We start from the raw sequence: 27,852 nt of genomic DNA on the forward strand, positions 1-27,852 counted from the left end.
AATCACATCTCTGTGCTTAATGCTTTACATACTAACTGTAAAAATCACAGTTTGCAATGCAGTAAAGCAAGCTGAACCAACAACTCTGCATGCACAATGCATGGTGCATGTGATTCCAGGCAAGAGCCTAGAGGCCATTGCTTTCTTCCCCCTTTAATAATGCACTGTAATTCAACTTCCACCGTGCATGCATTATTGACCACTGATAATGAGAAATGCATTACAGAGGTAGAGACATTCACCTTATCCCAAACAAACCCTTATAGACTAGCACGACCCCTATCCTGCAAACAACACTTCCGTTACGCCCATCGCGAATCATTTCAACGAATCGGATCTTTTGGACAGTTCGTTCAAATGAACCGATTTACCCACTCGTTTGTGACTCATCACTGAAAAGTGCGACCGTGCGCATTTTACCCGCTCTTTTTGTATCGTGAAATGCATAGTTAGTAACAAAACGTAGTTGTTTATTAATTAAGCATCGATTCAGTTCCAGCTCACAGCAGAGTGATCCAAGCGCTTTCCAATCGGCTCAAGTGAATCATTCAAAAGAGCCATTTTGAATGAACAACTCGGCGGAGCCTGTGACTGCAAGGCACAATAATTGCGCATCGTTACTTCACATTTTTATAAAGTTGAACCTCCGTCAGCATATACACTCGACTTGTTTTTAGATAATTAAATAAATCTGCGACAACACCAGTGCAAACAAACATCTCCCTCTGCGCTTCTCTCCATCTTGCCCAGTCATTGTTATTATTGAGGGGAACAGAGGATAGTACAAAACTGATTTTGTACGAATTAAAACGATATGACAGTTGACAGTTTGCACGCTGTAGTCTCGTATAAGAAGCTCAGACTGTAACGTTACACAAAGCTAAAATGTCATTGTTATTGTAATATGACAGGTGGGGTCTTTACATATAACGTTAATGATAGAAAAACATGGTCAGTGACACTCAAACGAATTCGAAATGCTTTTAAAGCATATAAAATGATTCTGTAATTCAACATGAATCGTTTCTTCTGTGCACAGCTCGTATGATGAAGGGGCTTTCTCAAGCTCCTGTCAAAGAGGACAAACTCGCCCAGTCAGTTCCTGCTTTCCTTCACCTGTTTCCTCATTCGTACGTGCACTAAATATGATTTATTCAAGCCAGGAGCGCATAATTATCGATATTTCATGCTTAAAGCAACAGATCGATGCGTTTTTTCAGGTAGAATGAGAATAACTTCCGCAATGCTGCTGGATTCATGCAGCCGATCTAAAGCTGCTCCGTTTCATTACCGGTAGGATTAAAGCCACACATGCAGATCTTCCATCTAAAACACCGCGATCAACATCATACTGACCTAGTGCCACCTCACAGGCTTTGCGCAGCTGCGAGTGATGAGCCTTTTTCACCTCCTTGTCGGCCAAGATCTTTTCCAAAGCTCTGGTTAAAAACATGTTTTTCGTCTTTTTGCCTTCATACATGACGCGCTGCGACGGGGCGAGGAGAACCTGTCCCAATGGAGGCTGGATACGTGATTTTTAGATATTCCCGTATGATTGAGCTTTTCTCCGGCGGATGGTGCCCTCAATAGAGAAACATAAATAAAGCCAGAAGGTGGGGTAAATCCCTCAGTTTTCCATCAGCGACCTGCTGCCTGCGCCATGTTGGAAGGAAATGACGTCACGCACGTAAAAACGGCCGCAGTGAGGCGAAGTGAGAGAGGGTATAGTTTTGAAATATAAATAAGTATAAACAATAGTAACTAATAGAAAGGGGTTATACATAAACATATTAAAAATTAAATAATGATAAATGAATAAATACATAAAAGAGAAAAAAAAGTATGATCTGTGAATTAAGAACTGCTATTGTCAGTTCTGGCTATACCAGACAGACAAGTAAACTCACTTCCTTGTGGTAGTTGTGGTTATAGACAGTCATAGATATCTGTGGTTATGTTGTCCATAAGTTATAGTGTTTGCTAGTAAAAAAGAAAGAAAAAAAAACAACAAAAAAAAGAAAGAAAAAAACACCTTTAGGCTATGTAACCACATTTACTCCTAATTAAAAAACAATATTCTAAAAACATGTCGGGTATTTTCGAGGGAATTTAATAATTTTTTTAAAGGGGTCATATGACATTGTTAAAAAGAATATTATTTTGTGTATTTGGTATAATGAAATGTGTTTATGCGTATTAAGGTTAAAAAAAGCTGTTTTAAGGTAGCTTAAAAGTTTTATTAATAAGGATGCTATTTTGTAATTTCATGTGGACCAGATGAGTTTGTTCAGCCATGATTCAGCTATTAGAAAGTCATTGGGAAATATAATAATATAAATATAATTTGCATTTATTAAAAATACTAAAATGTCTACTAAAATGAATTTCTAACTGAAAACAGTTCTTCATATTTTAATAAAATTTGATTTACTGATTTACAATGTGTTTTACTGCTGATACTTTATTGCTGTTTGCAGTTTGGAGTATCTGTATTAGTAACTTTGAGTTATACACACACACACACACACACACATATAAATATATATATAAATATGGTAGCAACATTTTAGGGTTTATGGATTTAACTTAAATTTACAATTAAAAACCATATTGCAATAACTGATATAGTTAATATACCAACCTCATGAAGTTCTGAAATCTGTTTTGCATCTTTGTAATACACTGGTAACCATCAAAATGATGAGAAATGGTGATGAGAAAGTCACAAGATGAACCGAAGCTCATATATATATATATATATATATATATATATATATATATATATATATATATATATACATATGCTATGTGTTTCCAGATCCCTACTATCACTACCACTCGCAAAGCACGCATCACACACTGTAGGCAGTGCAATCCTAACAACCTGCACACTTTGCCTATGTCTGCTAATACACTACTTTCTTTTACTGTTGGTCTCTGGAATTGCCAGTCTGCTGTAAACAAAGCCGATGTCATTTCTTCTATTATTAGTCATTCAAAGCTAAAGCCCTGACAAAGACCTGGATCAAACCAGAGGACACTGCTACACCTGCAGCACTCTCCAATAATTTCTCATTTTCCCACTCCCCCCGTTTGAGTGGAAGAGGTGGAGGTACTGGTCTGCTTATCTCTAATGATTGTAAATTTAATCCTTTTCCATCTTTCGGTATCAACAGCTCCTTTGAATCTCATTCAGTTACTGTTACCTGCCCTCTTAAAATCCATTTTGTAGTTGTCTATCGACCCCCAGGACCACTAGGTAACTTTTTGGATGAATTAGATGTGCTGCTCTCAACCTTTCCTGAGGATGGTACTCCCCTAGTTATGCTTGGAGACTTCAACATCCACATAGATAAACCTCTATCTGCAGACTTCCACAATCTGCTTGCCTCTTTTGATCTCAACCGAGTGTCAACTACTGCTACTCACAAATCAGGCAACCAACTGGACCTTAACCTCAACATGGTCCCTGACACATCACTTACCCCTCCACATGTCATCTTTTGACGTAACCTACGCTCACTCTCACCCTCCCGGCTATCTGCTATGGTTTTATCTTCGCTTCCTTCCTCTAAACTATTGGCATCTTTTGATGCTAACAGTGCTACTGATATTTTCTGCTCCACTCTTACATCTTGTTTAGACACTGTTTGCCCCTTGTCTTCCAGGCCAGCCCGTACCACCCCTTCTGCCCCTTGATCATCTGATGTTCTACGCGAACATCGTTCTGAACTTAGAGCTGCTGAAAGGGTGTGGCGCAAATCCAAAAATACTACTGACCTTAATGTGTATCAGTCACTCCTCTCTTCCTTCTCTGCTAGTGTCTCCACTGCTAAAAGGACATACTATCATAACAAAATTAACAATTCGTCTAACTCTCGCATGCTTTTTAAAACATTTTCCTCACTCCTTTGTCCTCCACCTCCCCCTCCTGCATCAATGCTAATAGCTGATGACTTTGCCACATTTTTCATTAATAAAATTAAAAACATCAGTGCACAATTTTCCACACCACAATCAGTCAAGCACATCTTACCAGTAAACATACACTCGTTCACCACCTTCTCTTCACTCTCAGGCAGATGTCTTTAATCTCATCCTTTTTAATCATCCTATCCTATTACATCTCATCTCCTTCAAGCCATTTCTCCTGCAGTTGTACCTGCACTCACTCACATCATTAACATATCCCTCCACAATGTTCCCTCAACATTTAGACAGGCTCGTATAACTCCACTACACACTCTCAACCCATCTCTTTTAGAGAACTACAGACCAGTTTCCCTTCTTCCTTTCATTGCAAAAACACTTGAACGAGCTGTGTTCAACCAAGTCTCTGCCTTTCTCACACAGAACAACCTCCTTGACAGCAACCAATCTGGCTTCAGAAGTGGACATGCAACTGAGACTTTCCTCTCAGTTGTTGAAGCCCTAAGACTGGCAAGAGTGCAATCCAAATCTTCAATACTTATCTTGCTTGATCTGTCCGCTTGTTTTTGACACGGTTAACCACCAGATCCGCACTCCAGTGGTTTAAGTCTTACCTATCAGATAGGTCCTTCAAAGTATCTTGGAGAGGTGAGGTGTCCAAGTCGCAACATCTAACTACTGGGGTGCCTCAGGGCTCAGTTCTTGGACCGCTTCTCTTCTCTGTCTACATGGCATCATTAGGTTCTGTCATTCAGAAACATGGCTTTTCATACCACTGCTATGCTGATGACACTCAACTCACTCAACTCAACTCACTCGGCTTTCTCAGACCACATTGCTAAAACTGTCCGGTCCTGCAGATTTGCTTTATTCAACATCAAGAAGATCAGGCCCTTTCTTTCGGAACATGCTTCACAACTCCTTGTTCAAGCTCTTGTTCTGTCCAGGCTGGACTATTGCAATGCTCTCTTGGCAGGTCTTCCAGCCAGTTCTATCAAACCTTTACAATTAATCCAGAACACGGCAGCAAGATTATGCAATTAATGCAATAATAAATGCACGTCACACCTCTGTTTATCAATTTGCACTGGATACCAATAGCTGCTCGCAAAAAATTCAAGGCATTGATGATTGCCTACAAAACCACCACTGGCTCTGCACCACTTTACCTAAATTCATTACTTCAGACTTTTGTGCCATCTAGAAGCTTGCGTTCTGCAAGTGAACATCGCTTGATTGTGCCATCCCAAAGAGGCACAAAGTCACTTTTACGGACTTTTAAATTAAATGTTCCCTCCTGGTGGAATGACCTGCCCAACTCAATCCGAGCAGCTGAGTCCTTAGCCATCTTCAAGAATCGGCTAAAAACACATCTCTTCCATCTTTATTTGACCCTCTAACTTTAGCACTCACTAGTCTAATTCTATTCTTAAAAAAAAATAAAAAATAAAAAATAAAATCTAACTAGCTTTCTAATCTTTTTGTATTCTATTTGATTTCTTTTTCATTTATTATACAATTAACAAAAGCAAAAAAAAAGACCTCTAACACAAGCTTGCTCTATTCTTTTTCTATTCTGTTTGTTTTCTTTTTATTTATTATATTATTTAAAAGCCCTTGCTATGTGTACTGCGTTAAGCTAACCGAGACTTGTTATAGCACTTGTATATCATTGCTCTTCTGTTGATTTTGTTTGCTATCATTGTCCTCATTTGTAAGTCACTTTGGATTAAAAGCGTATATATGTATGTATGTATATACATACATATATATATATATACACTAACACACACACACACACACACACACACACACACATATATATATATATATATATATATACATACAGACACACACATATATATATATATATATATATATATATATATATATATATATATTACTGTATGTATATATGTAGCCTATATATAGTCAACATTTGAAGCATATTAAAATAAATAAAAAACATCATAAGAGTATCAAAAAAACCACATAAAACCATCCTAAGACAAGAACGCATTTTGGATTTAGGTTTTATATATATATATATATATATATATATATATATATATATATATATATATATATATATATATATATATATATATATATATATATATATATATACATGCGCACGCGCGCACACGCACACACACACACATATATAGAAGGTGCAAAGTGTCATTCACACAAACAATAAACAGCATCATGGTGACACACATAAAACTGAAATGGGAATAAACACGCATTTAACAACATTACATGCAACATACAGCCCTGCTAAACATAACTAATAAGAAAAACCAAGAAGAAACAGTTATTTCAAAGAAAAAAACATAACCTTTGAAATGCAACGCAGTGAATTCTGGGAATGTCAATTTACGTTTTTACACTGTAAATTATACTTTCTTTTTCCACTTCCAAAAACAGTATTTTACCGAAAAGCTACATGAAATGTCTATTACAGTTTTTCACCATATACAGTAGGGGAACTTACCATTAACCATTTAACAGGTTTTTACTGTAGCAGTTATTTACCGTTAAAATCATGATAATATATATATGCGTATGTGTGTGTGTGTATGTTTCCATTGTTCGTTAGATCCTGCTTGCTGGGCATGAAAATATAACTGACCTACTTATCCTTCAACAACAAATATATTTTTTGACACTTAAGCCATTTGAATAAAAACTCTTTAGTTCTTAAGACATATTATTTATGATTTTCTTTTCTACTCTGTTTTTATGTTTTATGGGAGATTAATGAGTCAACCCTCTCTGTAATGAAAAACTCTGCTCTCCATCAAGCGAAGCCACAGTTTGTTTTTGGCACTCCAGGATGAGTCATTCTCAGGTTGTATTCACAAGAAGCTTCAAATGCCATTGCACTATACACAAAGAAAGAAACTGACATCAAATGCGGAGGATGAGTCAAGGCCACGCGATTTCAAGCTGTCTATTGTTTTTGTCCCAAATAACACAAGTACATGTGCATGCATTTATCTGCACAAGGCACAGTGCATGCGTATTCTACACCAGCAGCAGCACGCACATGCTTCGTGGTACTCTCGTTAATGGCGGAAGACGGTCACTTGGAAGAGAAGAATTGTTGAATAAATTCGTTATTTTTGTTTTCTTTGCACACAAAAAAGTATTCTTGTAGCTTCGTAAAATACTGGTTGAACTATTGATGTCACATGGACTATTTTAACAATGTCCTTACTACATTTCTGGGTCTGGGAGCATTTCAGTTACATTGTTGTCTACGGAGGGTCAGAAAGCTCTTGGATTTCATCAAAAATATCTTAATTTGTGTTCTGCAGATGAACGAAGATCTTAGGGGTTTGGAATGACGTGAGAGTGAGTAATTAATGATAGAATTGTCATTTTAGGGTGAACTAACCCTTTCATTCCTGAATCAAATGCATGAATGAATGACTCAATGACTTAAATATTTACCGCCACGACTGGCAGTTTTAGTTTCTTATTAAGAGTGTAATTTCGTCAAAAATATCTTTCATTGGTTTTAACAAAAAAATACTGAGATATTTCTTTATGTTCCAGTTTGTTAGGCCGTAGTAGCCTAAACGTATATGTACATACAATTTATGTTGAATCAAATAAAATATTTCTTCCCAAAGCTACTTTTTTTTGTAATGTCTACCTTATGATTTTCTCTTTTAACACAATAATGACTTTAAATGATCTTTTAGGGGTATTTTCACAGTCAAATTTAATTAAATTAGTTAATCGCCACATCATGTAATTAATTCGATAAAAAACATAATTGATTGACAGCCCTAATTTTAATGTAAATTTTTACATTTGTAAAAATTAAATAACATTCATACTTTATGCAGTGTTCAAATCTGATTGACTGAATGTTGATATGGTATTGCTATCACTGCATTTTTTGTATCACCCTGTTTTAGATTGTTGAGTGGACCCAGCCGGGAGCTGATTTTCCTGGAGCGTTTTTTGTTTGAAAGTTGGAGAGTCTGTATTTTATACTTATTTTCTTTCGCAATTGGTGACAGCTATGTAACTTCATCTGCAGTGAGGAGCGTTTTTTCCACTTGTTTACTCTCGTGCAGTGATCGCTCAGAGCGTGGGTTTCTCTCACTAGTGACAGAATGGAAAACCCGGAGTGGATTTATTTATTGTCGAGTGAATACACCAAAATCTCTGTTGTCAACCTCTGCTCAGTATCAACTAATTGTTAATAGTTATACAACTGTGTATAACAGTGCCCAAAGTACTTGTAAGTGCCCTCCAGGTTGTCTCTCTTGCATAAGTAGTCTCCTCATTCATGTTTTTACAACTTTATTTTTCATGTTTGTGAAGTACTTCTTTGTTATTTGGGTAGTAGGGCTTATATCTTGCATTTACAACAAATAATAGAATCCATTTTTAGATGATGGATGCTGCCCATTGGCGATTGTGCTATATTGAGCAAGAATGTTATATTATGATAAAACCACTTTTAATAATCTATCTGTTGGTAAAATAAACAGTAACATGCAAAAATCTGTATACAATGAAAACAAAATTTTAAATGGCAACTTGCAAGACACTTTATAGTATATAATAAAGTACTGTATTTTTTTTTTTTTATAAATACTGGCTTATTACAATTTAACTCCAAAACTTGATAGTACTTAATAATACAAAAGCAAACATTGCCCTTGCAGGTACAATTAATTATACAAGTTAAAGTTATGTTGATAAATTTTCTTCAAAACAAAACAGCAATTTTATGTATTCTTGTCTGGCTCATTTTAGAGGTTGAGTTCCCAGGTGACCTTTTCTGTTTCATTTCAAAACAAAATCAAAGCTGTGTTTTAGCTGCTGTGATACACAACTACACACAGCATATACACTAAAATGAACCCATTTTAAGCTAACAGTATGCATTATTTACATTCTTTGTGCATTACTGTTCTTTTGAAGCTTGTCTGTGAAGTGCTCACTGTATATTCGCCTCATAAGTAAAATCCACTTTTGAGAAAGCTTTAGTTCACAATTCAAGTGCTCGCATTTCTTCACTGTTTACATTTTAATGTAGAGCTTCTTTAAAGTAGCTTATGAAATAAATAAATCTTAGTTACTAAATTAAAATATATATATATTTAAAACGCAGGCACATTTGTATATAGACATTGCTATGGCTTATGGGTGTGAAATTGATAGAGGGAAGACAAGACAAGACAAAAGAAGAAAGAGAAGGTTTCATTTGCTACATTTCTTCAGCAGGCCTAAAGCGATGGTCTTTACTGCTCTCATGGTCTCTGTGCAAGTTGGGTTAATCAGGGCTTCTGGCAGCAGGAAGCCGAAGTAGCCTGTATCACGCAGCTCAAAGGCAAAGGCGTATGATATCCCGTTCTTGTAGGCCCAGTCTATTGAGCTACCAGAACTCATATCTGCAAATTAAAGAAACGCATTACATCACATCTGGAGATCTGACTATTGTTGATATAGAAACAGTCATGATGAGTCAGAAAACATACTGGCATCCATCTGAAAGGGCATACAGAGAGCTGATGACTCATACATGCAGTAGCTATATGTCATTGATTGAAGAAAAGGCAGAATGCCTGACTTACAAAGTGTGGTGGAGGCAGGGCCGTATCTGTATCTCACACCATAAGCTGAGTATAGAGCGCTCACTGCATTCTGAGCTGCTGATTCCTGAGGGGGAAGAGCAAAGGTTTAAATGTTCTTCCTGTATTGGTCCAGTCAATCATTAAGGATGCTTGGAGATAAGTGTAGTCAAAAGATTGTGTGGGCTAACAGCCATCCAGTCGATATATGAATAAACTGCACCGAGGCAAAACCCGAAAAATTATATTTCCGCTATTCCATATTCTTAATGAGAAGTTTAATGTTTTGCCCTCTGGTAGATTATATTGAGCGCTATCTTCCAAAAGTCTCAATCACTCAAATGTCCAAAAAAATCTACATATCTATCAATACATAAACATCTATAAATAAATCTAAATACATATCTCTAAAAAAATCTATCTATCTATCTATCTATCTATCTATCTATCTATCTATCTATCTATCTATCTATCTATCTATCTATCTATCTATCTGTCTCTGTCTGTCTGTCAACATTTAAAACAGAATTTTTTTAAAAACAGGCACTTGCTATATGAACGCAAAAAAGAATCCCACTTGATTTTGAATGATCAAAATGGCCACCATAGGAATATGAAAATACAGAGCAATAATTTGGGGTACATTCTACAAGTCATCTTTGAAGTTCCAAATGCAAAACCTATTAAAAGTAAATGTGTCTGAAAATACTATAAGCAACTACTAAGGAATACACAGCCATATGTATTTTCATATAGATGTTATAAAGGCACCTACTGGCTACACTACATTATTACATGTACACATTTTCTTTATTTCTCCCACCAGATGGCACTATATAATTACAAATTAATTGAAAATAAGATTACATTTATTTTTTTAATAATTGTATTGACTTTAGAAGGGAATATTGTGTAGTACCATGAAATTCCCTAAAAATATATATATATAGAAAAATAAAACAAAATATAGTACATTCATTTCACATTCATTTCAAAATATTATGTTTAAAAGGATACTCCACCCCAAAATGATAACCTCTCCATATCACCGTATGCTGCGTAGAGCATACGCAGCATACGGTCATATGGAGAGACACAGAGGAGACTGTTGACAAAGGAATTGTTGAATAAAGTCATTATTTTTGTTTTCTTTGTGTACAAAAACTATTCTCGTCGCTTCATAACATTAGGTTGAACCACTGATGGCAGATGGAGTATTCTGACAATGTCTTTCATTCTTTCCTGGACCTTGAGGCTGTTATTTACTTGGCAGTCTATGGGACAGTCACAAGCCTCCTGGTTTTTATCCAAAATATCTTAAATTATGTTCCGAAGAAAAACAAAGCTTATGGGTTTGGAACGATATGGGGGTAAGTGATTAATGACAAAATTTTCATTTTGGGGTGGAGTATCCCTTTAATACCTTCGGTCTGTTTTGACTGCTATAAGTGAGGAATACCACAGGGTTCAAGTAATGATAAAACTGTTTGTAACGTTTAGACTGATTCAATACTATTTAGAATGATCCATTAAACAAACCAGCTCATATAAACGAGTCATACGTTCATCTGTTAGACTACCTTGGTTGTGGTGTATATGTTTGATAGACTAAATTTACTGAAAATTGGACCACATTGCTCACGCTGTATGTTTTTGATTTGGTAAAAAGAACTTGTTCATTGGAATAATTTGCTTGTAAACTGGACTACAATGGTCGCACTGTCTGTTGTTTTTGCATGCAGCTTTTGAGAACATCTAAATAGAAAGCTGCATTTTCTTGACATTAGTTTTCTTATATTCAATTCAGACAGTATACATCTACAGTTTTTCATCTACTCCAAAATAATAAATGGATTATTTACATTCTTTGGGCATTAAATAATTACTGAATGATCCTCACCTAAAAAGACAAATTGAAGATGAAGTGTCTGAAGGCAGAAATCACTCACCACACAGTTGAAGTTTGGTATAGTGGCATATTTGTAGGAATACGGATAGAGGAGCATCTGAGCATAGGCATGAATAGAGATGTAGGCTTTGACACGTTTCCTGTGTTTGCGTAGAAACTTGGCAACAGCTTTGACCTCAGGCTCTGACTCAGGGAAGGGACCACAGTACGTCTCATCGCAGGGGTCCATGGATGCACCCTCATCTATCAGAGACAGCAAAGACAGCAGGTGTAAAAAAAAATCTTAAAGCTTTCTTTGTAATAATTTCATCTTTGGCTTTTCTGCGCTGAGCCTGTGGTCGTACATGGTTAATACTTTCCTCCCATGACTTTTGCTGACTCATGGTCATTCTTTATGCATTTTCTATCTCAATGTCAGGTATTATCTACCAGAACATTAAGAGTGAACATTTTTAGAAAGGCATTATTCCTGTGTCCTTCAAAAGCATACAAGAACTAGACTGTAAGTCCTTCAAGTTTGAGAAAAAATAATTAGTGGAATTTCAAGGCATTTTTAATAAGCAAACTGAAAACCTACACAACTTTAGAAGCTGGCTAGTACTGGTTTAGTGCTGATTTAGCTAAAAGACCAGCAATGATATTCTGTTTGACAGCAAATGTTTGAATATTTGGTATACTGTTTGGTTTTAATACTTTATCTTTAACTAAAATGTTATTTTCAATGCCATTAGATAAAATTTGCCATATGCCATATTAGAGTAAAACTGACTAAAACAAATGCATATGACACAACGAAATACTGACTAAATTTAAAGGATGTTTTGTCAAGTAAATAAAAATAAATTATGCTGCAAATAACACCAAATTTACACTGTAAAAATAAATCCATAAAATAGCAGAAAAAGTACTTTCATCCAATAACAAATTAAATAATCCAACAATTATTAACGTTGGGACAACAGGGCCCAAAGTACTCCCCACCATCCCTCAAAATACCAGCCATCCCCGGCCACTACCTCCATGCCACGCTTGTCTTAGATGTCTGTTTGTATTTATTTACGTATATTTTTGATGTAGATGTGTCTATGTCTCAGCTAGTTTGTGATGCATTAGAAAGGTGAGACGTGTAGTGCAGGCCAGGCTAGGGACCCGGCCCACCCACACGGCCCACTTGCCCTGTGTATGTGCCCCCCCCACCCTTTTTTTTTTTCAATTAGTATACATACATGTACACACACACATAGACATACATACACACGTCAAGCATTTTAATAGGTGTTTATGTATTTTAGATATGTGATGCATTTAATAAAGTGAGGCATGCATGTCAGAACCAGCTAAGGTAAGAGATCCTGGAAAAAAGAGCTCAAAAACGTTGGCGGGGAGACACAAGCCCCATGCCCCACATGACCTCCACACCCACTCATATTTCATTTTATTTATTAGTGCTTACTTATCTTTGTTGTCCTCCACCCTTCCCCAAAATTTTCAACTATTGATATTCAAATAAATACATAAATGAATGAGTATATAAATAAGTAAGTAAGTGAATGAATGAAAGGGGAGGAGTAAAAAAACAAAACAAATGTGTGGATTGGATATATACATATAATCCATATTCGGTGGTATTATTATAATAGTAGAGATAAAATATATAACAATAAAAGTAAATATTATGTCAATAGTACATTTGTGTGTGTGTGTGTGTATATATATATATATATATATATATATATATGTGTGTGTCTTAAACATAACCAAATAATATATATATATATATCTATACTTAAACATATCCACATATATACTGTATATCTGTATATCTACACATATTATATTCATTCCCCTTGTTCCCCTTCTCTTTCTAAGTTTGTAAAATTATTGTTAGGAAAGTGCAACAACAATGTCTTTTTCAGACATTTCTGTTAACTCTAAAACACAATGCAATGAAGTCTAAAATTCAAAATACTGGTAATATATCTGTAACAAATAAATACGGAAATATTTCTTTAAATTATACAGTATATTGTGTCCTATTTTTACAGATTTTTTTTTGTGTACACTTACTGTAAAACTTCAAAAGTGGAACAGAATTGCTTTTGAAGTGCCATTTAGGTATCGTTACACAGACTATTTAATGTTGCTCAGATGTGGCATGAATGCATTTACACAGCAATTGTACCTTTCTACTGTACTTTGATACTAAGATGGGTCAGAATTTAATCTGGCTTTATGTGGCATTGTGTTTTTACAAATTTTTTTAAACAGGCACAGAGCAACCTTAACTTGGCTATGTTTAGCTGGTTAAGCCTTGTGAGGACAGCATCTTTCAATGTAGTAACCAGTAACTCACATGAAGAGATTTTTTGTTAGTGCTACAATATTGATAAATGCATTTATCCACAGATCTGTAATGCAAGAAAACCGTCGTTAAAAATGTAGCCACACACACAAACATAGATTCCAAGATCTTACTTTCCTTATGTATTACATAAAGAAATTCAAATACAAGATTATCTTTGTAAATATTTAATGCTGTTGCTAAATTTTTAATATATGTGTGACAGGCATCTTCATTGGCTGTTTAAGTTGTGTCTAAATACTCTGGAATGGTTGTTTATTTTCTGTATGAACACCAGGGCTCTTCGGTTTGGAAGAGGAGATATTTGATTTCTCTGAATAACAACTTACCGCACCATTTGACTTTCCAATTTCGATTGGCATCCACTCCCTGACAATGATACCTTGGAATCTTTGACCGAGTTTTCCGCCAAAAGCGATCCTAAGAGAGAGAAAAACCTCAGATATTCTCCTTCATTATGCCTGGCGGCCTAATATACCTTACAGAAATGCATGCCATACTGCATGTTTAACAGCGCAGAGCTGCAAACAATTAATTTCAGTGAGCTCTGCAGTGAGATCTAGACATACGACAAACAGATAGAAGATACCGTCTCCCAGCTGTAATGGTAACCATCCACGTTGAAGACAGGCATAATGTAGAAATTGAGCTGATTCATCAGTCGTCTCATGCTGGAGTCGTGTTGATAGGAGTTCAGCGCCTGTATTCACAGTGAATGGAATTGTGACAGACTTCAAGAGAGATGCAGGAAATGTGTGTCTCGTTTTCCCCACAGATAAACTTCAATAGAGCAAAATATTCTCTCTACAAGGAGGACACAGCAATGTGTGTTCAGTTTCTATAATCAAATGGAATAAATAGCCCACTTTCCATGAAATAGATATAGACTTGCATCTCGAGTACAGTATTCTGTCAAGTTTGCTCTGTTGTTTACTTCATATTTTGAAAATGATTTTTTTTTAAAGAAATTAATATATTTATTAATCAAGGCTGCATTAAATTGATCAAATGTGGCAGTAAAGACATTTATAAAGGTAAGAGATATCAAAAATATATCACCGTTTCCACAAAATATTAAGCAGCACAACTGTTTTCAACATTGATAATAATAAGAATGTTTCTTGAGCAGCAAATCAATATATTAGAAGGATTTCTGAAGAATCACGTGACACTGAAGACTGGAGTAATGATACTGAAAATTCAGCTTTGGCATCATAGGAATAAATTAATTTTTAAAATATATTATGATAGAAAATTGTTGTATAAATTGTAATAATATTTCACAATATTACAGTTTTGACTGTGTTTTTGATCAAAAAAGCAAGCATGCAACCTTGGTGAGCATAAGAAACTTTCAAAAACATAAAAAAGAGAAATCTTTCTAAGACTAACTTTTGAACAGCAGTGCAATAGGTCTACTGGGTATTCTAAAATAAAATATAAAAAAAATATACAGGTTCACTTCTTTAGGTCCGTGTCACACTGTAGGTCTGCCTCATAGTTATATATATATATAATATAAAAATTACACTTCTTTAGGTCTGTGTCACACTGTAGGTCTGCCTCATAGTGGTATACTGAAGGTATTGCAACAGATCTCGTACTAATGTCTCTCTCTCTCTTTTGATCTCTATCTCATTCTATGCTGATCAGAGAGAAGTTCATTTGTGTAGAAAACCACACCCAGATCAGCATAAAAGGACATCACTTAACTAAAGGCACTCTTTGATATTAGTTCATGAGCTGATGTATTATACAGATTAATTTTGGAGCAATTTAGAGACTCTGTGAATGAAACAGTCCCAGAATACACTAACTCACTCACAAATAAACAAAACACTAAAACAATTCAATGTTGCCAGGCAAAAAAAAAAAATAAAGTGCATTTTCATAATGTACTTGTGCTTTATTTTCACACACTATTTTTGTACTTAATATACTAAAAATGAGTCTTTAGTAGTACTTAAGGTAATCTTAAGATCATCTAAGTGTAATTAAACTCGCTATTGGGACATCTTGTTTATCTAAATAAATTTTTTAATACACAGAAAGTATGTTAAAAGCACTTTTTAGTTCATATTCATGGTGTCCCAAAATATCACAGTTGAATACACTTAGATGTTCTTAAGACTTAAGAATAATTTTTAGTATATTTAGTACAAAATTAGTGCATGAAAATAGAGCACTTTAAGTCCATTATGGAAGTGCACTTTGTTCGCCTGGGTGTAAGAATGATCTGATTCTTGTCCAAAAGTCTGAGACCACATTCAAAATTTGGGATTCAAAATAAAATCTAAACCTGAAAGAAAGAAAAAAACACATTCACATAAACTTTTTTTTAGTGCTGTCAAACTTAGGGGCCATTCACATATCGCGTCTTTTGCACGCTCAAGTTCGTTATTTCAAATGAAGACGCGCTGCAAGTGCGCTCATAATGGAAGCGTTTTCATTTCATTTTTTCCAGGTGTGTCCGCGCTGCATCGAGATAAAAACATTTCAACTTTTCAGAAGCGCACCGCGGTTCATGTGACAAGAACCAACCAATCAGCTTCATCCTTTTCTGTTACAACACTGAAAGCTCAGCCAAGATGAAGGAACAGCTGATCATAGCTGTATATGGATAGCCATTTTAAAATAAATTTAGTAGCAGTGCTACTGCAAGCTATTTTTAGTGCTGTAAATCCATTTATCCTTTGCTGAAATTTCCACGTCTTCATGGAGAGTGCGGGTCATGGTTGCTTAGCAACGGCAGACGCCTCCAGAGCGCAAGCGCCCGAAGGCTTTGGGGAAAAAACAGAAAGCGGCACGCCTAGCGTTTTCCACGCATTTTTAGGCGCAACATGTGAACGGCCCCGTACAGTATATATTTGAAAAAATAATTACATATATTTACATGTATATACTTATATTAATATAATTTCTATTATATATAAATACAAATACACATACAAATATTGTCAACAAAAACTTTTATTTTTGATGTGATTAATCGCGATTAATCGTTTGACAGCACTAATTATGATATATTCAAATATATTCAAACATTTTCAATAGTGGTCTCAGTCTTTCGGATTTCATCATATGCTGCATAACCATTTTGTTGTTTTTGCTTTGCAGTGATTGAAATATGAGCATGAAGTGAGCAATGACAAACAGAAGGAATCACACAACAGTACACACCTCTTTCACAAACCATTGGCAGAAAGCTGGACCAATCCATTCTCTTGCATGCACTCCACAGTCTATCCACACTGCCTTCTTAAAGGGACGTGTTCTCTTTCCTAACTGTGAGGAGAGGGGCAGAGAACACTGTTTGATAAGTCTTTATATATATATATGTGTGTGTGTGTTTTAAAGAGTGCTTATAAATTTAGTCATCTTTCCCATCAGTCTATACCTGGAGCACATAGAGGGGCCGTCCTTCATAGGACTGACCAATAGAAAACAGCTCCACCAGGTGTGGGTGTGTCCGGTTCGTCTCAAACATCCAACTCTGGATCTGTTGATAAGGTTGAAAAGATTGTGACCCATATTCTCCAGATTAACAAACAGCTTGTATTCATTCAAAACTTTGTACACATTTATTTATACACATTTAATTTTGCAGGTCTGTCTTACTTTTGATCACATCTGTATATACACAAAAAATTTGTAGCATCGGAAGTTTTTTGTTCGTCTTGTCGTGACTTGATTATCTTAATATTAAAAATACACGCAAAATATTAAAAATAAAAACTTTCACACTTCACAAAAGATTTTTTTACACAAGAGTGCTAGAGGATTTATATCCATAAAACTGAATGTAATCTAGCCCTCGTCTGCTCTGAAGGTTTTCCCATTCATCATCTTGTCATGGGACTAAATCACAGAGTTGAAGTTGTATCTGCGTGTTCATTTAAAGTTGGCACTCGGTCTGAGGGAGAAGACCTGTGAGTTAAGGTTTAATTATGGGTTAGAACGCCACTGAACAAAACCTCCCGAGATCTGTTTTTCTTGCTCACGGGCCACAACTGAATACAAATGCACTTCTCAATCAAAAGCTGTTAGTTAGCCCAAAAAACAATCAACCTTCTATAAAAAAAACATACAAAAAAAAAAAAAAAAACCTATTTAATCCCGTCCTCCTCAACCCCTCTACACAAAAATTACCATGTATATGAATTTTCATCCATGCACTCACATCTTCCAAAGGATGGTACACTTCATAGTCATACTGGAATTCTGATCTGCGCTTCCTGGAGGTTTGGTGTCCGATCTGTTTCTCAATTTCGGTTTGGAGATTGGAAATGAGCACCCTGTGGAGACAGTCAGGGAAGGAATCTTGAAAGCACATGCACTGTGTATCTAACCGTTTAATGGCAATTTTCCGGGTTACTCGGATGCTTATAGACATTCAGCCATTTCTGCATAACACCAGAGCAATAGAAAGCATATTTTAATATTTTGTTTGTATATTTATTTAGTAAATTTGTACTGTAGTTTATTATTTAGCATATTTACTGTACTTATTTTTTTTTCACTTCACTCTCTTTTTTTGGCTAAGGATATGGAGGAAGGAAAGAAAATGCCCCAATTTATCTATCTGACCTGTCAAAACCAAAGCAATCAAAGAAGAAGGTTTTTAAACTAGAGTAAACAAAGCCCTAGACGCATACATTTCTCTTTCTCAACCTGTCCCATTACCCAGAATCCTCTGAGGTATCACTTCTGCGTGTAAATATGCTCAAACACATCAGCCATGAGAAGGAGAGGAGGTATAGAAGAAAAGGCCTCCCTGGGGAAAGAGATGACAATGAAAGTGCTTCTGGCTGCGGCGCGTGAGATAAGCTTCATTGTTGCTGTTGGTCTGGATGATTGATGGAGCGAGCGGCTGAAAGACTACTCTGAATCAAGCTTTCATTTCTGGATCCTTCGGCACACGCAAATCAAAGTCTGAAGAATCCGAGTAAAACTCAAATGTGTGTCCCCCAGAAACCGATGTTTCACCCGCAGGAGTACGAGAGAGGAGTTCATTCTAATATAAGTGCCAAGAGAGGAAGAGGTGACTCACTCATTGTGGATGTGCGCTTGGCGAAGACGTCTTCTTAGCCATTGTGTCTTGTTCCGTCCCACATGAACGTCTACTTGGCTGTTCTCTTGAATCAGATATGCACTGTTGGGCTTCCAAAGGTCCACCTGAAGAACATAACTGAAGTCAGTCAGAAAGGAATGTTGTTCCGATTCTGTTATCATTTACTCACCCTCATGTTATTCTGACCAGTTCTGCTGTAGAAATACCTTCATCAAACATCACTGACATAGTCATATCTCAGGTGTTCTTGTTCATATTCAGTTTTGGCAGACCAGGTTTGATGCCACTGGTTTTCATGTGTGTTATAACTGATTATGACACAATGAATACTACAGTAAATATGTAAAAAATCAGTGAAATCTGATTATAGGGAATTTAAAGCAGAGTTCAATGTTTTTTCAAAATAGTTTTTCAAAATACTGTAGCTATTAAATTAATGGAAGTACATCTTAGAAAATCTGATCTGGGACAAAACACTTGCTTGGGAAAAACACCTGAGAAGAAGGAAACATCTGAATTTGGGCAGAAGAAAGAAAGTCATCAAATTTTCACTATTCAACCTGATATCATTAGAATAGTTAGAATTTCTATGATTTGATTTGTACAAAAATGTGCATTTATTTTTATTTATTTAGTAATTTTCATTTAAAAAAACAAAGCATGAAGGTCCACATTTTAAATTTAGCAGATTACACAAAACATACAAAATTAAATTCAGTGAAATCATATCTATTCGCCAAAATGTAAAATTGTTACATATTGCCATGAGAGGATTTTGAACTTTCGCTTTGGTCACACTTTATTTTAAGGCCCAGTTCCCGCCATTAATAAACCATTTGCCTCAATAAACTCCAAATTTGCTGCTCATTAATAGTTAGTAAGGTAGTTGTTAAGTTTAGGTATTGGTAGGATTTGTCATGCAGAATATGTGGTTTATAAGTGCTTATAAACAGCCAATATGTTAATAATATGCATGCTAATAAGCAACTTAATAGTGAGAATTGCTCTCTATACTAAAGTCTTACCTAGCTATATTCCACATACATAATTTCAATTTAAACATAATATTGGAACAGCTTTATAATGTTCATAAAATTTCAGAACATATGGTTTATAACTGGTTTATGATGTTCAGAACATATGTTCTATTTAGCCACAAAAAAAAAAAAAAACAAAACAAAACAAAACAAAAAAAAATTCATTTGTTCATGGTTAATATGTCTAGGACACAAATTAAGTCCAAAACAACAAGAAATTAACAGATAAAGCAATCTTTGGGAAGAAATCAGGTCCTTGAAATTCAAGCAGTTTATCACACGTTGTAAGATCTTTGAACCAGAGTTGAGATTACAGATAAAGCTTTACCCCAGTGCTGTACGATCTGTAGATCAGAGACCTGCTGACTAAGCCCATTCACAGAGAACTTGAAACAGAGCTTCAGAGATGATCACAGTGTTTGACTGAAATTATCTGAAATTATCTATTTCTGTGTGTGGACCCACAAAACCACTTAAGATTGCAGGAGCCTTTATAGCAGCCCAGATACTAGTCCCTGAAGCATAACCTCAGATTTGCATCCCCAGCCTCCTCTGTACGCCTGCCAAGTCACTACGCTGTTGACTTTGGCTACAACAACAGGCCCATTTTATAAGACAACAAAGAATAGAACTATTCAAATGGCCCATCTTAACACCAGCAACAGAGTAGATCACAGGCTATATTTCCTATAGACCTTATTTCTAGACCTGAAATGGTGCACTGAACACAGTTCTGAATTATATTGGCTTATAATATATATTTGCATTTGTTAAGTACAACCCCTCAATTTGTGAATCTTGTTTAAAAGCAGTGATATCTGTTCACTCTGCATGCAGAAAACCCCCTCAGTGCTGTGCTGCATTCCTAACAGATGCTCACAAACCTGGCAGTTGAAACAGATTTGACACGTTTGTTTTGATGACGTGTGACTGCTGTTTTCATGAAGCAGATTTTGCATGCACAAAGAAAGCATGAGACTGAGATGATGAACATGTCTTCTAAATAAAGCAGTTGATTAAAAAAAGAAAACACCTGAGTTTACAATGGTTAGGAATGTTAGTGAGAGTGATGATTGACAGCAGTTTCTGTTCAGTAATTTGAGGGGAAAATCAGTAGAAAATATTAAATATGGTAAAATGTGTTAAATGAAGCTGAGAGTATTGCTCATAAGGGACGTGAACTTTATGGCTGTTTGAAATCTAACACCATGTCTACACCGGACACGAGTGTAGACACGGTGTAGACACAAAATACAATAGAACCTACTATGCTGTCTACACTGGAAGCAGCGCGGCGCGACAGTAAACTGTAAATGTAGACACGGTGTAAGGATGCAGATATGTATTTTAATTTATAAAGACCCATTTATACTATGAAAATGGTTATATACTGTATAAAAGTATGATATGATGATATTGGGTCTATACATCCATGTAGCCTTTATCTGCGTTGTTATTCAGAAACCTTTTGCACTCTTTCACTGTATATGATGAAACACTGAAGATATAATATAAATTTCATCTGAATGTATTTATAAGCAGTGCTGCGTGGGGAAAGTTACATTTCAAAGTAATTCATTACAATATTTTGTTACTCCATAAAGTAACTAATATTTATGGAAAGTAATGTATTGTTACTTTTGCTTTTAGTTTTGTCACCTGAGCTGGGCTTGCTTATTCATTTTTAATAATAAAAAACCCAGGAGGGTTGTCAGTGAACAAATAGGAAAACAAAGTAACTTGCATTACTTTTTTTAAAAAAGGGCCCTTTAAAAAGTAATGTGTTACTTAACTAGTTACTTGGGAAAAAAAAGAAAAGAAATCTTGCATTATTTGTAATGCGTAACCCCCAACACTGTTTATAAGGCCACCCAGAGTATGTGCTGTTTGTGTAAGTGTGGTTTCAGTTGTTCTTGTAAATTTAAAATACGTTTTTGGTGAATCATTGTTTCTTTGTAAAAATGTTTGTATGCAGATTTTATGAACAAATTTGGGTGTAGGCTACGCGTGCTTTGTGAATGAGACCCATTGGCATTTATATTGTTATTGTACTGAAGCCAAAGCAAATATAATGACAAAAAAAAAAATAAAACATTTTATTTTCTCTGCAGACTCCTCTTGTGGGTCCCTGGACACCTGTTTGAGAACTCCTACCTTATTTCAGCCAAGAGAAAATCAATGACTAAATTGATATAATAGTTTGCAGATGGTTGTGTGTGAGTGCAGACCTAAACAACTTCTCTCTGTTAGCGCAGTGATCCCAGTTTCTTGGGTTCTCCACACCAAGCATTGTAAAAATCAACATGACTTAGTTTGAGATTATGTTCTGAGATCAACTTACACACACAGCATTGTTACACTCACACATTTCATCGATATTCTCCAAATCTCTTTATAGGTTGTCAAAGATTAAGGAATTTTGGACACAAAATTGGATTTGGACTAAATTTAATACTCTGTTTTGACTAATTATTCATGTTTTTATTTAGAGGTTATAAACCTATTTTCTTCAAGTGCCCATATCAGTGTATCTTGTTTTTTCGATCATCTGAGGTGCATGTGTTTGTTATTAAATGTTTTAAGTCTATCCTGTTTCCGTTTCGTGTTGCCTGTGAACAGGGATGATGTCACTGTGAGAAACTACAGCAGAAACAATCAAATGACCCAAGACTCCTCAAGCCTTTCAGACGCTGCTGAGCGGAGACATCAAAGGCAGCAGACAGAGAAACAAGGCCATTTCACACACACTGGAAAAACACCTACTGTAATATAATAAAATATTTGTGATGTTTATGTTGAGGATACGCAGTTCATTTAAATGCTCTGTCAATGGTGACGCTATAGCAGGACTATGATAACTAGCCAAACCTTGAGGAAGCCAATGGCTATAGACCTTTTTCACAGACTGTGACAAGTTTCCACAGTTCTTAACATTGTAAATGTATAGCACCACAATATAGAACCACAAAAATGCGATAAGGGTCCATTGATGATGTTTAATTTGCCTTGTATAGTGTACCACATTTCTCTCTGCTGCCTGTATCTGTGTTGTATAGAAAGAATGACAAAAAAGATAAAGGCTCTAGCAGTGCAATAAACTAAAAGTAGTTTAGTTTGGAAGAAAAATTGGAGGAGAAATGGATTTGATAGAAATTATTGGTCGTTTAAATAATACAAATCCTTTCCAAAGCAGTGACATTGATTTCCATGTGATTTGATTTTGTTTCTCATGATTCCTTTCACATTTTAAATGTTACATGAGTATTGATGGAGAACAAAAGGGCTCACCGTCAGGTTTTGGAAAAGCTGTTTGACTGCTTGAACCTCTGCGTCGCTGCTGGGGATTATTCTCAACACTTGATCACTGCAGAAATAAAGCATTGAAGTTTTTGTAAATTATACACTGGCACAGGAATCAAATCAAAATACAGGGATCAAGTTTTGACTGTACCTTTTTTGTATTTTTATACACTAGGGCTCAGTATTTTTTAAAGAAGTGAATACATTTATTCACCAAAGATAAATGAAATAGATCAAAATTGACAGTTAAATCATTTTCTTTTTTTAAATTTCAAATAAATGCTGTTCTTTCGAAATTTTTATTTATCAAAGAATCCTTAAAAAAAAGGTTTCCACAAAAAATTAAGCAGCACAGCTATTTTCAACATTAGTAATAATAAGAAATGTTTCTTGAGCAGCAAATCAGCATATTAGAATGACTTCTGGAGAATCACGTGACACTGAAGACTGGAGTAATATTAGCCTGCTAAAAGCTTTGCCATCACAGAAATAAATTACATTTTAAAATACATTGAAATAGAAAACTGTTATTTAACTGTAACAAATATTTCACAATATTACAGTTTTTACTATAATTTTTACAAAATAATGCAGCCTTGGAGAGCATAAAATACTTCTTTCAAAAGCATAAAAAAATCTTACAGAACCCAAACTTGTGAACAATGGTGTAAATAATAACCAAAACACAGTGATTTTCAAATACTGATATTCAGATTTTCAAGTATCTACAGTATGAACAACAACATTGCAGAAACCATACTTAAGATGGATATATTATATATTGAAAATCATGTATATTGAAGAAAATTAGCAGTCATTGTGAGTCTAAGAGATTTTTTTCATGTTATATTGTCTACCAAGCAAAGTCTGTTCACATACCTCTTCTCAACAAGCTGCATGATTTGAGGTTCAATTCAAGTGCAGCACAAACACATCAAGCAGAAGTTTAATACTAGGATTCAAGCAATCCTTTTACACTACGTATGAGCAATAGTACCAGTGATTAATGCTAATATTTCCAAGAGCGGCGGAGCCAGCAGACAGTTTTATTGAGCTAGCTGACACATAAAGGCTTCTCTGCAGGTTGTTTTCTCTGAAACGGTTCAAAACACACCAAAGATGACCTCATTACATCACTAAAAGCAATCTGCTATTTTTAGGCTTTGAGTGACGCTGACGCTCCAGGTTACATTCTCCTTTTTTTGTGGTGTAATTGTGCGAGCAGCTCCATGCCAGCTCTATCATTACACAAGGAAGCCACAAAACTGGTCTCAGTTCATCATTAAGGACGTCATCTCACACTAATGGCATAAAACAGAGGAAATTGTCCTTGACGCCACACCTGTAACGTCTTTGTGTGTGGTATTTTATGTCTCGGATGGTATTTCCCACAGAATCTTTATTGTGTGGTGTCATGCAATATCTGCTTATGCTTTAAATAAATAATAAACTCCTCAGCTGCAGGGTGCAAGGCTGATTCATGCCCTCATTCGTTTTGCTCACTATATAGTGGACTTCTTGTGGCCCTTTTAGTCTGTTATCAAGTTTCTTCTTGGTTATGGCTATTTCCTGACTTCAGCCCTGATATGATATTGTACTGGACCGGAGAAACATCCAGGACCTTCACTGTCTGATGTCAGCTGGCGATTCAGTCACACACAAGGACAAAGTTTGTGCATTTAGGGTTAGTGTGTGAATGTGTGAGGAATGATGTTATGCCTTTTTGGCTGATAGGGCAAATGTACTGGGCTTCTTCACACCCTCACATGATTGGTGTGTTTTATAGCCCCATGTAAAGCATCTAATGGAACCTTTTTTTATCAAATAAATGCAGCCTTGGTGAGCATAGACTGAAAGTGAAACAGAGGAAGTCCAACCACATACTTATAAATCTACAGAGAATGAGGTTTATTATGAGCCATAAATAACTTGGATGTTTCAGAGCTATTCTAATGATAGCCAGCAACATTCCTAATCTCACATCATTTGAGATTTTTTATTGGTCTTAATGAAGTGTCAGGCAACATCCCCCTCAAAAATATCAGCGAAGCCAAAACATCACATCATAGAATGCGCTACATTGTTAACATCGTTCAGATTGTGATATCTGTGATATCTCAAAAGACCGCAGGGAGGAAGTGTCCTTTTCATTACACCCTTTCCCTTTATGTTCTGACAGGCCTGCGTTTCCCCAGTTCTCACTCTGTCTGAGTTAGCATTTATATTGCTCCCTGACAAGTAGAAAACAAGTGTTTTCAACTCTTTGTGAATTGTTTTGCTCTTTTAAGCTTCTGTTCCCTGAATAATTCATAAACAAGGCTATGAAAAAGAATGGAAGTACAAAGACTGCCTAAAATTGATATACCAGTTTAGTTATGAAATCTAGAGAGACAAAATAAAGTAAATATGGGCATCTTTTGAATCACACTGCTGACGAGAGATCCATAAGCATATAGTACACTCTTAAAAATAAAGGTGCTTCACGATGCCATAGGAGAACCTTTTTGTCTAAATTGTTTCATGAAGAACCTTTAACATCTGAAGAACCTTACTGTTTCACAAAAGGTTCTTTTGTGGCAAAAGAAGGTTCTTCAGATTATAAAAAGGCAAGAAAGAGATGGTCTTTTAAAGAACCTTTGACTGAACCAAAAATAGTTCTTCTATGGCATCGCTGTGAAGAACCTTTTAAGCACCTTTATTTTTTAAGAGTGTACAGCCAGGAAATTTGGTTTAAATATCTGATCTCTGATATTCATTATTATCAAACCAACTGTCAGTCTATCAAAAAAATAAACAAAATATCACACTTACAATATATATATATATTGTAAGTGCTTATACCTGTCTACACCAACTGCATATTTTAAGATGTCACCAAAGGAGTGCTTTTCAGCCTTAGCAAAGGAAAAAATCTTGGCAAGCAGAAACGGCTTTGTTTTATAAAGCCAGTGTTGATATAAGAAGAGACAGACTTATCTCGTGGAGGCGCAGAGTGCACTTCAATGCTTCAAAACTATTTTATAAACTCCCCCTCGTTCCTACGCCAGATTTGAACGCTCCAGTTCATTCAGATGGTTCTTTTTGAAGGAATCGACTCAATCCATTCACAGTCACCGCGCGCGCTTTTTACACGTTATTTCTTTTTTATGCAAGCACATAAATATCTAGTTAAAACATTTTTTTTATTGAACACTATGTATTTGATCATGTTATGTCGAGTATATATATGTAGTACAAATTCAAGAATGTTCAGCTGTTCAATAGAACGATTCGTTAGAGAGTCAGACTTCGCTCTACTACAACTAGTTTACAAACTTTGAATGAATGAAACACTTACCCGAAGTAGCGGTTGTTGTAGAGGAAAGAGTCGACAGGATAGAACACGGTGCTAAAAATGATAACACATCCGAGTAAAACACTACTGGACAAGTCTGTGAATGCCATATTAAATTAGTATATAAATAAAAACGGAGCAGTTAATCATGTGGATGCTGAATGGAAATCATCCCAGTGGAAGGAACTGTGAGACTTTTCTGTTCTGGGTGTCCGCTCCTCGGACGATTTCTTGAGGTAAAGGTGTGAAATCATTCATGTGGGAATTCTGGTGCTATCCCGAGTCTTTTAAAGTGTTTTTGGAAGTGCGGTCACGTGATGCGGGGTGCGAGAGGGGTTGGGAACCGAATCCCTGTTTGGAGTGAGATCAGTGGAAGTGCTCAATTTATTTAGCGTGGAATTCTGTCTCGTCACGGCTGCCTGCAGTTTTGATGCCTTCGATGTTGTGGGTTTTAATATATAATTAAAATATTTACATACACATTACAAAATATATTTAAATAAATAAATAAATAAATTTAAACTCGTATTATTAACACTTACAGAGTGTCTACAGTAGACTACACACGTAGAATGTAGGCTAATATAATAAACTGTAATAGCAGTGAAATTAATTGTGCAGCTGGATTTTACTTTTTGGAGAAAAACACATTTGCTATGTGTTCTGAAAGGTTATTGTTAGGGGAAGCCGGTTATGATTGTAACACTTTTTGTTTCAGCATCTGTAGCTCGCTGAATTTTTGAGCTAGCCCCTTCAGACCCTGCGTTCATTGAAATGGACATCACATGATCTCTTGATTAAACCAATACAATTATACAAGAGCAAATATCAAGTGGATAAATTATTATTATTATTATTTTTAATTCAGGTATGAAGGGGCTAGAGTAGCCTACCAAAGGTTTATTCAAAGCATCCACATTTATATACTGTAACAATACTGGGGCACATTGTAACAGACAAAATAAAAGAACAATACAAAATAATGTCTGTAGGCTACATGGAGTGCCGCAGTCTACCCCACTGGCTTTCTGTGACTGACCACAGCTCAAATCCACTCTCTGTTTGATGCAGGAGTGTGTGTGTGTGAGTAAATTAGACTACTAGAACAAACTTCCTTTACTGCATTTATGCTTGATGAACGCTCAGTTCCAGCGTACTGAGGTAAAGAACATGTAGATCTAACAAAAAGTTTTTTTTGTTTTTTTTTGTCTGGTGACAACCAATGTTTTTAACCCTATTGCAGGCCTGGTGGATCCAGAAACTGCATTGGGCATATTTTACCCACACTTTCATAGCCGTTGAGCTTCCA

The 27,852-nt window shown here is 35.7% G+C and overlaps 2 protein-coding genes across 2 annotated transcripts in view; both read right to left on the minus strand.

Annotated features, from left to right (window-relative positions):
* LOC109084470 (brefeldin A-inhibited guanine nucleotide-exchange protein 1-like) overlaps positions 1-1,693 on the minus strand; it is a 64,337-nt gene extending 62,644 nt beyond the window's left edge. Inside the window, 1 exon segment of the mRNA XM_042751905.1 lies at positions 1,357-1,693. Coding sequence (XP_042607839.1) covers positions 1,357-1,480 — 124 coding nt within the window. The 5' untranslated portion in view covers positions 1,481-1,693.
* A 6,037-nt stretch (positions 1,694-7,730) lies between these two features.
* LOC109057643 (carboxypeptidase A6-like) lies at positions 7,731-26,864 on the minus strand. Its single transcript, XM_042752210.1, has 11 exons — positions 26,547-26,864; positions 23,198-23,273; positions 18,852-18,976; positions 17,982-18,096; positions 17,199-17,300; positions 16,982-17,086; positions 14,391-14,501; positions 14,131-14,221; positions 11,480-11,682; positions 9,534-9,618; positions 7,731-9,350 (listed from the first exon to the last, which is right to left on the minus strand). Exons 1-11 carry the CDS (start codon positions 26,651-26,653, stop codon positions 9,160-9,162), a joined length of 1,311 nt encoding a protein of 436 aa, XP_042608144.1. The 5' UTR covers positions 26,654-26,864; the 3' UTR covers positions 7,731-9,159.
* Between the last annotated feature and the right edge of the window lie 988 nt (positions 26,865-27,852).

The sequence above is a fragment of the Cyprinus carpio genome, chromosome B24 (genome assembly GCF_018340385.1).
Source record: "Cyprinus carpio isolate SPL01 chromosome B24, ASM1834038v1, whole genome shotgun sequence".
Taxonomy (NCBI): domain Eukaryota; kingdom Metazoa; phylum Chordata; class Actinopteri; order Cypriniformes; family Cyprinidae; genus Cyprinus; species Cyprinus carpio.